At 41.2% G+C, this 11491-nt stretch overlaps 1 protein-coding gene across 5 annotated transcripts in view; it reads right to left on the reverse strand.

Moving 5' to 3' along the window:
• Window positions 1-11013, reverse strand: part of PPP1R12A (protein phosphatase 1 regulatory subunit 12A) — a 1052766-nt gene extending 1041753 nt beyond the window's left edge. For all 5 annotated transcript variants that reach the window (XR_007630003.1, XM_050324436.1, XM_050324437.1 and 2 more), the window contains exon 1: window positions 10682-11013. Coding sequence is in view for 4 of the 5 variants with exons in the window: in XM_050324436.1 (XP_050180393.1) it covers window positions 10682-10918 (237 nt within the window). In the remaining variant the exon portion in view is untranslated. The remainder of the gene's footprint in view (window positions 1-10681) is intronic.
• Window positions 11014-11491: the final 478 nt, after the last annotated feature.

The raw sequence follows: 11491 nt of genomic DNA on the forward strand, positions 1-11491 counted from the left end.
TTAAGCAAGAACCGCCCTCCACGCTGCATTCTCTGCTCAACTGGCAACAGTATTGTTGTTGTGTGAATACAGTGTTTCAAGCAAGGAGGGAATCACTTTCCCCATAACCACCTTCCTCTAGGTAGTAGAACTTCTTAACAGAGAAACTTATGCAACTGTACGATGTAATATGGGTCTCATGAATCACAGCCAGCTACTAAAGATAAGCACAGAAGCATATTGATAAAAAAAGTTAGTGATGTCACTCCTACTTAAGTGACACTCCTCAGTTTTACAGCCTATCATGCATGAGCTCAACTGCCAAACATCTGAAGCCAGATTTTAAACCATTTTTGTTTTAGAAACTGAAGGTTCCACATCATATTTACAGTTTAAGCTACAGTAAAGCAGTCCAAATCAGTTGATTTAGGGTGTTATTTAAGTTCTGCATAAGTAGCCACCAAGTATTAATAAAATGCAAAGCACGTTATCAAATACATTATCAGCAAAACATGACAAAGCAAAATGAAGAGGGGAAAAAAAAAAACCACAACAAAATTCTCCCATATTTAAGTCATTCATCTTGGCAATAGAAAATAATATTAGATAATTACAGAGAAGAAATAAGAAGTGCTCAAAATCCTAGAAGAAATTAAGAGAAAGCCTTCCAAATGCAGTCATGAGATTTTCTGTCTCAAAAAGACTAAGTACTTGTGCAGGTAAGCAAACAGCCACTCAGATATTAAGTCCCTGGAGGATCTCCAAAAAGAGGGAAGTTACACATCAGCTCTGCAAGTCGTATCTCTGAGTAGCTCATGAGGAATGACATCACTGAAGAAACTATGGCTCTGATGCCAATGCTTCTTAATAGGAAGTTACATTTAAGTGCTGTTTGGTCTTTCACCTTTGAATCCCCATAGCTTGCAAGCCTTCAACTTTTACTAATGTTTTTTATTTATATGCTGTTTAAAACAAACAAAAACCCTCAAATTTTAAAAAAAAAAGACACATACAAACAAACTTAAAAGCAAAATGTCTTCAACAAGAATACTATCATGCAAGTTTTTTCATGTCAGAGCTTTTGTGGTTTTATGTTTTAATCCAGTATATGCACCTGACATGGCAGGTCACTTACTCTAAAAAAGGATGTCAGACCATTAATAGCATCAACAGCTTTTAAAACCCATCATCTTATTCATCACACATTTTGTTTTTAATAGGCTTTTCTGGCTTTCCTAAAGTTTTTATAGGTCACACTGAAGCTGACACCCAACAGTTGATCTTCTCTCAGGAACTGCTCCATATATACCCAGAAAAACTCCTGTTTCCATGTTCCCTGTGCCATAGAACCTATTAAGGATCATGCTCCAGAAAGTGATGGTAACTTGTTCACAGGTACAGCCATTCTCGTTATGGGTAGGCTTTTTGCAGAAGAAATTTCTAATAATATTTATTTGCAGCAGCCAAGTCCTAACAGCCACTTGAGCTTGCAAATGCTATTTGTTATAACTGCAATCAATACTTTTTTACTGTATTACAGAGTACAGAATCTCTTCAACTGCTGAGAAACCAATCGAGACAGAGCTCCCCCAGCCCCACATCTTACGTGGGTAACTGATAAAACACAAAATATATAATGTATCTTCTGGCATTCACACCAAGTTGTTCTGTATTTTCCTTAAAAATAGTAGTTTTAAAATCACCACTGCTATATTTACATACAGCAATAGGTAAGACTTGGTTTATACAATAACTTCATAAGCCTTCTTCAGAGCTACATTTGATGGATGAGGTCAAAGCCTGCCTTCAGTATTTCACAAGTATTTTAGAAGTGTTAAGCACAAGAGCCACTAGATCTTTAGGTTACTCCTTTACAGAGGTGGAGGAAAGCTGCTTCTCTTCCTAAGCCTATAAATACCCAGTAAGCACTGCGACATACAAGTATTAGTATTCAGTACCACTATTACACATATCCAAGCATAGCTATGGGGACACAAGTGCCAAGCATTTCACTAGGCTGCCTGCAAGCAAGTAGAAAATGAGTGACCAGAAAGCCATGTCCAGAGACATTCATCAACAAAAACCCACTGCCAGTCTGTGTTAGCACAACTCACCCTTTCTGCCTTGCTGTATTCAGAAGCCAAGAAACTGACATTGCACAAAAATTGTTCTTTCAGAGGTGAAGCACTACACTTTCATTTTCTACTGAGTAGGAGACAAAGTACAGGCTCCTCATGAAAAAAATCTGTATTGTTAGGACCTAAAATAATTCAACTTGCTACAGTAACTGAACAAAGTAAAAGTGGCAGCAAATTGTGAAATTTGGCAAGTTTTCTAAAGACATTGTTTTATACGGTTTCATAGAAATGAGACTATTACTTAATAACAAGAGTCCCAATTTGGCCCACAGACATAATGCTGTCACTGTAACTTTCACTTTTCACTTTGACTAAAAATTAAGGCAAATAATTTTTGCCCAAATTCACAGTAAGTTCAGAACATAAAGCAACAGATTTAAAAACATTTTCAAATAAAAGGTTACAAAACAAGTTTAAAAGCACTGAATTTTCATAACTAGCTAAAAAAATAACAACGACGCAACAGCAATAAGCAGGGTTACTTACATTGTATAGAACACAGGGAAGATAATAAAAACTCAAACCGATTGAGGAGATAATACAAGTAGTTTTGGATTGTTTCATTGATGGGATGGGGAGGTACGCTTTTGGAAAACTAATTGATTTCATTAGGATTATTCATTTAATTAAGCCTACTTATTCAAGTATAATTGCATAGATTTGTGAACATACTGCAAAACAAGTATTTTTGTTAAAACTTCGGACAACCCCAGGAAACTGAAATTCACATGAAAATATATATATTTCAGATCCACAACACAGGCCAAGACTTGCACATAATTCCCTGATGTACAAGAAACCTCAAATACTCAAGTATGTATATAGAAAACTCTGGCTACTCTCGCAGCTTCACCATCAACATGGTAAAATAGAAACTGCAAAACTAAATAAATAATCACCCCAGAACTAAATCTTGCATAGTAATCACCATTGGCTGGCTTACTGGTCACATTAAAGCAAACTGTCATAGTTTGAACTCAAGAACCTGAATTACAATCATAACATATGAAAATAAATCAAAGGATATTTCAGACTGATTTAAAAATAAAAGATTAAAAAAAATCACTAAGACTTAGCCATGACAGAAAGTTTTAGAGGCTAGAATCATTTCCAACAACCACAGCTTACAAATAATTTAGTATCAAAATAGATGGTTATGTGCTAGTTACAGACCAAAGTAAATATTCAGAAATTAAAGTAGTATAGGAACTATTTACTTGCAGTCCTGAAGACAAACCTAATTCTCTGGGTAGCCCCAAAGTGAGGTTACATTTACTGGTCAAAATTTTCTCAGGGGTTTCACCCTCTTCATAAAGCCAACTCCCTCTGTTTAACAGACCTTTAGAAGCCATTAATCCAACAAATATATTGTTAATGTGTAAGTGCTAACACACTCAGGCATAAATGGGAAACAATCTTATTCAAAAACTTCATCATATTGCTCTAATTTTGGTTTTGTGAAAGAGTCGTCAAAAGATTCAGTGTTTCCACGATAAGCACAGAGGCTGATTCAGTGAGCTCAAGAAACAACTGAAACAGAAAAGCTGGGTAGCTGGATACCAGGTCTTGCCAAAAAAAAAAAAATTAAAAAAATGTAAAAAAAAATTTTAAAAAAATTTAAAAAAAAATTTAAAAAATTTAAAAAAAAATCCAACAATGCTTCCCGCATACACTCAAGTACCCTGATCATCTTTTGCCTACTTGTTCTATCTTACAGTTTTGAAATTAGTAGAAAGGAAACAGCTGAGGAATGCTGCCACTCTTATGCCATGCTTTCCACTGACTGTTATTTCAAGAATGCGTATAGGAAAGTAAAGGAGCTTGGAATGTCACCACCCATCCAGCAGCATTAGAAGCTGCCCAGCTTATGGATGGCTCCACTGCCTTGCAGCTGAACTCCAATCTTCATTTTACCACTGTTGAGATCAATGAAGAAAAAATATATTCTTGAGCACTGATATAATATTTGTTAGGCAAATGTCCTCATATGTTGCATGTCTTACATGTTATAAACTATATTCATACTACAATACAGCATTAGAGAAAACATTTACAATTTCCTGTTGCAAGAATCCCAGAAAAGGTGTATTCTTGCTACAATTGTCCAAAACTACCACCACATTCCTTTCAGAGCATATTAGTTTGTCTAAGTCTAACTCATCTGAACATATCCCTGGATAAAATTTCAGTATTTGCCAGAACATGCACATGTTCCTCAATTTCACACAGTGTCAGTCCAGCCTTCGGAGACACAATCACACAGAGAGGTTATCAATTTATTGGGCTCTCAAGTTTTGAGAGGACTGCAGTAAGTGTCTAACTAGGCTAAGTAACAACTTTGAGAGTAGGAAGAAAGGGATAAACAAGTAAAGAACTGGACAAGATCCTGTCAAATTATCTGTTCCAACTAAAATTTAATATATATTCTTAAACTTGGAATACAGATCACTCAGAAGACTTAAGTGGTATCTCTACTAGTGATTTATACTGACTGCTTCTGTCTCCTAGCCTCAGATACAGGTAATAAACTGAAATTCAGTAATTTGGTAAAAAATAGCATTATTGATACAAAGGTAATATCAAAAAGGCCTCAACTCAACCATGTTTGATTCTTACATAAAAGAGCACATCTTATCTACTCTTACAAGGGGCTTTTTGATGACTTACCATGAAAAAGTGTTCTAATAGTACCGAAACCAGATCAGAATATGTAGAAAACCATAGACAAAGCTCTACTGTAAAAGCAGCAATAATGCTAGAGTGAAATTCTTAGCTATAGACCAGCAGAAATTGTCCCTGAACATTAGCTTCAGTAAATACTAAAGTCCTACCAGTTGAATTCATCCTTACATCGGAATGCAGAACTCTTCCCCCATGACTAGCGAGTTCAAGAAATCTGTCATTCATGCTAACATGGAAAGTGGCTTTAAATACTTTAATAATTTCTATATGCTAGAATTCACTTGGGTTATTCTATTTATGAACAAGAAGTATCCATAGCAATGAAAAGAAAACATAGAAATCCCAGGTTCAGACTTGACAGACCATTCAGAAATAATAAACTTTATAAGGTGAAGAGATGGTTATTTGTTTCTTTTATTAAACACAAAAAACCACAATTCTTTTGAATGCATTTAAGATTTTCACTATCATACTTATGTATATTATGAAAAATCACATTTTTCTTTTCCTCCTCTTCTTACCTTCATTTCAAAGGGTAAAAAAATAAAATCTTAGATGACAAAATTAGTAGAAAGTTAACAAGTATTTATTGTACAATTTGAACATAGCTACTGTAACTATAGAGAGAAAGATCTATGGCCCACACAAGAACCAACTCCTATTACAAAAGGGATTTTAAACAAATATGCCTCTGTAGTCTAATCACCAAGTGAAGTCAACATTACCATTATTTCAGGACTCATTTTCTCTGTGTTTTGTTCCATAGACAGAAAACTTTAAAAAAAAAGAAAAAAAAGGCCAGAATAAAATAATACAAGGTTAGCAAATTTCTGCAAAATTCTCAGTTGTAGAACATCTACAATGAGAGTGTTAGGAGGTTTGGTGATTGCAAAGTTGCTTCCCCTCCAGAAAAACGCAACTTTACTAGGACAGGTCTGAGCCATTTCCATACCTTCTTTATCCTTGGTTGTTGGCTGCTGCTGCTATGATGCAAACACCCTACAGATTTAAAACTGTAACAACCTGTTCTTTGCTCTTACAACTTGACATGCTGCACATGTTGTGGCCCCAGCTCAAATACATGACCCGTGTTATCATTCATCAAAAAGGATCCCAACAGTGTGACTTAATGCCCTCTTCTCAAGTTCTAAGGCAAATGGATCCAGTGCTGGTAGATTTTATGTACCTTTTGTACCACTCAGTGTTTGAAAGGGTGTTGTAACAAGGATAGTTGATGCCAACTGTAATGATGCTCATTACTATATCAAGTACTAAGAACATGCCATCAGAAGTCCTGACAAACTTTTCAAGGAAATATTAAGACAGCAACAACTGTCTTTACTCAGTTAGAAAGAGTAAACATTCAGTGAAACACATAACACCTTAATAACTACTGAGAGATCAACGCAGCAGAGTCCTACAACAGTGGCACCAAATCAAAACTCGTACTTAATACTGCTTACTGCTCTGCCTGCAAACTAATATACAGCTATAAGGTTCGTAAAACAGTCTCACCTTCATATTCAGTTTTATTCACTATTTAATGCAGAGAAATAGATGTTGAGGAATGTTGCTTAATTAAACTTTATTTGTCCCAGACAAAAAGAAAGCACATGAATCCTTCATCAAGGAGTAGGGGCCTTCACCAATTACACCCCCTACAGGTACTCGATGATCCCCAAGACAGTTTCCCTTATCTTACCTCCAAAGCAGCACCCTCCCCAAGAAGAAGCAAGATCAGGACAGCAAGACATGTTCTTTTCATGCTATGCTGTGGAATTAGGCTGCAGCACTCACCTTCTCACCAGAGAAAACCAGGCCAAAATCCAGGTTACTATCTCCTAAGTCTGAGCAGCCTCAAAGAATAAAGACAGTCAAAAAACAGGCTGCATAAATTGTCATACCTAAACAGAGCCTAATCTCAGCCACTTTCTTTATCAGGAGTGTGCAGGTACTCCACAGTGCACATCCCATACTCCCAGGGGAGCAGCATGCACAGGAAATCCAGACTTCCAGGAAACTGGCCACATCATGATCCCTCCCTATCACACACAGCCTTCCCATGTGCTGCCCAGAAAGGGTGGGCTCCTTTTTCCTGTACAAAGCTCTACATAACTTCTAGACAAACTACCTTCAGCCACTTAAGCCATAAATTCCACTCAGAGCTAGTGAAACAAGTCCTCTTTCATGGAACCCAGGGAAAGTGGAAGAGAGTCTAAACTCTGAAGAAGGATAGGTGTTAAGCTTTCAGGATGATAGAACCGAATACTACTTTGAGTAAATGTCTGCCCTTGAAGGGACTAGATTTTATTGAAAACAGTACATTGACTTTTCTTAACATTATTTCAGAATATGCCACTTTTACCCCCCTCACTCTGCAGAAACTATTAACCTGCAAGGTCACAGCTCACCTTTGGGTTTCTTTTGTCTCTACAGTTCCCCTTACATTCAATTGTTAAGGCAGATTAGAAAAGCTGCATTTTCTTTAAGTTAGATCTCATCTTGCATGACAACTGTCTGGGAATGCAACACTGAAAATCAATTCAAATTTCAAGTAAAGTAATGCATTGTAAACATTGTAAATTTAAGGTCTAATTTAAAATTAAGTTTTCTGGTCTTCCAGACACATGCACACAATAAGTATATAATGCTGGTTATGCAGTAGAGTACATATTATCCTATTGTAGTATCCTACATTGCACATATCTCTGAGATAGAAAAGTTGTACACACAGTTTTGTCCTTTGTGCTAAAGGCCTAATCTGAGAACTTGTACTAGAACAAGTTCGTAAAGTAGAGTGACATTTGACACCATTACATACAGGAGTAATAATAATAATAAAAATCACATAATGACAAGGTTTTCTCCTTCCACAAGATCTCAAAGAAATTTAATTGACCTGTCCTCAGATAGGATGCACTCATGTCCACTCATTTGTGCACATGCAAATATAAACCGCAATTACTCACTGGCAGTGTCAAGAGATGAAGCAGGTACTTACAAATATACCCCTCCTTCCACCACTGAGTTACCAAGTGAACTGTAATTTTTTTCTTTCCCGTATGCAGAAAGACAAACAATTCTACATAAAGCTTTCTGATGGTGATGGCATTCTACTCCCACTGATAAAGGAAAAGCTTAACTAATGGCTTTAGTAAAAAAGCTTGATGCTCCATTAAAGATCAGATCTGAAGTATACCAAAATTTCAGGATTAATGGTACTTCCACTTGAGCACTTCCAGTTACCTGGGCCATGAAAAGAAAACACAGCTTAAGTCTCTTCCTATAATTGCCATGCGTATCAGGAAAATCAGAAGCTTAACAGTATATTAAATATTTAATTCCATTACTATTTCAGGCACATGCATTTGCTCTCCATAACTGCAAAAATAAATTTGATGGAAGAATAAAAGGACACAACCCAAAGAGGTACAATCATTTTCTCTTTCCTGTGATAAATTTATTCCTGCGAAGCATTAACATCTACATGGGATCTGACAGATGACACAAAACAAAAAAAACCACCCAACCGAGAACCCACAAAGCAACAGCAAACCATAGCGGTCTGAAACACAACAACATGGACTTTGACACAACTGACATCAGTCAGTCAAAACTGTGAGGAAGAATGACAAGTTTCTGAAGTCTCCTTTGAGAACAGACACAGCTTTGTTCATGCCACAGTCAAATCTGATTAAATGAATCCATGTTATAGACTGCATCATATGTGACTTGCACCTTTTATAAGGTATATTAGAGGAAAATAAGATTTATTGATAATAATGAAGTGAAACCATTCAGAGTTGGTTATAGGTAGGGATTTGTTACATGGCTTTTTTAAATAGCAACACGCAACATTCATTTATGGGACTGCCCCAAGAGGATTGTAACTTTACAGCTCATCTTCTTATTTGCTTTCAATACCATAAAATCAGAAAAGGCCATTTAGTATCTCTAAAGGAGGGTGGGGGGAGGAGAGTCAGCAAGAATTTCAGAAGTGCTGTAAATCTTTGCCTCCATTCCCTCAAACTTTTACCTCCCAAACTGCAAGCTGACTACAGGTAAAAAGAAGGGGAGAATAAGTGCAGAATTATCCTGATGAAAGCTTTGTTGTATGCAGTATCAAAGACATTTTGAAAATGCCATCTGGACTTCGTAAAGAGAGATAACGCCATCTCTTATTCTAACAATAGAGTTAAGCCAAACGTCATCCTTTCCTACCAATCACTGGAGTACAGTAACTTACAGACCAAGGATCTAACCAGTTAAGGTATGACTTCTAGTACAGAGCTCCCTGGAAGCATGAAGCAATCATAACTTGATTAGAGAAGGATAAATACATAAACTCGCACTAAAGTGACAGGCTAGCCTGCAGTCAGGTAACTGTGCTGCAGTAACATGCTGACAGGCTTAACCACAACACACATTCATTCTTCCAGTTCAGTTCACAACTGAAAGTAAACCAACACCCTTTACAGGGGAGCAAGTGACAGCTTATACACAGGAAACGGAGCAAAGAGTCAAAGAAACTTTTATGTTCAGGAGAGGATAACTGCAGGGCAATTTATGTATTTCTAGAGCCTCACACCCTTGAAAAATCTATATGGGACAGAGAAAATAAACTAACCATCTCACGTTTGTTTAATGCAAGAAAAGTGCTGCGTAAAAACAATATCCTAACTACCTTGCCTAACGATTCGGGGAAAATTTCTACCTGATCAACCTACACCTCATAATCATTAAGATTTTTTTTTAAAACTACTGAAGAACTTCTAAAATTAAGAATGCAAAGCTAGTCTGTCAAAGATAATTTTTTGCTTTCCAGATATTCAGTGAATCTAATATTGTGTGGAAGGTTTTGGCCTTCTAGAGAAAAAAAACTATTCAGGCAAACCCGCATTATCTCCGGATTGCCACAGCCTTTCCTTATTTGGCTAACGTTTTGAGATTCCAATCAGACTGCTATGAAGTTCAACATGCACAAAGCATCCATTTTGAGGAAACTCCACAGCCAGTTTCCCTTCCATTCCCCCCCTGCCCCAAGTGAAAGTTATCTCCCTCGGCAACAACCCCCTCCCACATACCCACAACCAGAACAAAGCGATATGGATTGGGTTTTTTACTACTTTCCAACGCATGGAAGAAAAATGTAAGAGCCCTGCTTCTCTTGAAGTTCAGCTTTCACACTGCGGCGGGAGCCATCGGTAACGAAAACAAGCAGCCCCTTATTGATACGCGTTTCTATATAAGGAACAAAACACGGGTTCCCCATAGAAACCGGAGAGAAATAGATGATCCGTCTCTCCCCACGCCCGCTCGCACACACGAGCGGGGTTTAATCGGCTCAACTGCTGCGGAACCGCGGAGACAAGGGAAGCAGGGAACTGCTACCGGGATCCCGGGCAAGGGGCAGCGGGGAAAGCGCCCCCCGAGGGGAGCCCGCCTTCCTCACCTGCGGCCAGCCCCCACGCCGGGGAGCACCTGCCCCCGGCCCCGCAGCCCCCCCAGGGCAGGGCCCGCTGCCCCCGACCCTCCGAGGGAGGCGCTGCCGACAGGGGAAGGCGAGAGAGGGTCAGCGGCACCTCCTCCCCGCCGGAGGAGAGGCCCAGCCGCCCCTTCCGACGCCCGGCCCGCGGGGAGGGGGCGCAGCCTCCCGCCCCTGCAGCCCCGCCGGCCCCGGGGCTCGGCCCCGGCCCCTCCGGCCGGTCCCAGCCCGACCCCGCCGCCACCTCCCCGCCCCGACACCCCCCAGCGGAGGGAGCGCGGCCGCCTCCGGCCCCTTCCTCCTCCACCTCCGCCGAGGGGGACACTCGGCCGGCCTCGCCCGCGCCTCCCCGCCTGCCCGACCCGGCCAGGCCCCCCTCGATCGGCCCCGCACTGACCTGGTGGAGCGCGGTAAGCCCGTCCACATTGGCGTAGTTGATGTCGGCGCCCCGCTCCAGCAACCGCAGCACCTCCTCAGTGTCCCCGCTGGAGCAGGCGGCCAGGAAGACGGCGCCGTCGTCGAACTTCACCTTGGTCTTCTTGCGCTTGACCACGGGCGGCTCCAGGTCGGTCTCGGAGCCGATCCAGCGCTTCAGCTGCTCGTTCCGCTTCTGCTTGGCGTCCGCCATCTTCATGCCCCGCTCGCGCCAGCCCCCTCAGCCGCGGCCGCGCCGAGCGTACACTTTATACCGCCACTATCCCACAGCGCACCGCGGCCGCGCGCGCTCACCCGCCCAGCCGGAGGGCGCGGGCGGGCGGGCACCGGGGGGGCGGGGCGGGCACTGCTTCGTTAGCATAACCTCGCGAGAGTTCCGGGGGGCGGGGCGCGAGCGGCGCGGGGCGGGCGGGCCCAGGAGGGAGAGTGGGAGTGGGGCGAGAGTGGGGGGGCGAGAGTGGATGAGAGTGGGTGAGAGTGGGTGTGAGTGGGGTTGAGTGGGTGTGAGTGGGGGTGAGAGCGGGTGTGAGTGGGGTTGAGTGGGGGCGGCGCTGGGACTGGCGGAGTTGGTCGTCTGCCACCTGCGTCGGGCAGCTCGGCTGAAGGTGCTGCCACCCCTTGCCTGCGACTTCTGTGTCACTGCGACTTCTGTGTCACCTGTAGCGACATTCGTGTTCCTGCCTGTATTGGCAAGCGGGGCACGTGCAGACACTTAGAGGGAAAAGAGGAAAGAAGTGGGATGACTCCTGAGGGTCCTTTGTTTTGGGAGGTT

This window comes from Myiozetetes cayanensis, unplaced genomic scaffold (genome assembly GCF_022539395.1).
Source record: "Myiozetetes cayanensis isolate MyiCay16 unplaced genomic scaffold, myiCay2020 scf3, whole genome shotgun sequence".
NCBI lineage: Eukaryota > Metazoa > Chordata > Aves > Passeriformes > Tyrannidae > Myiozetetes > Myiozetetes cayanensis.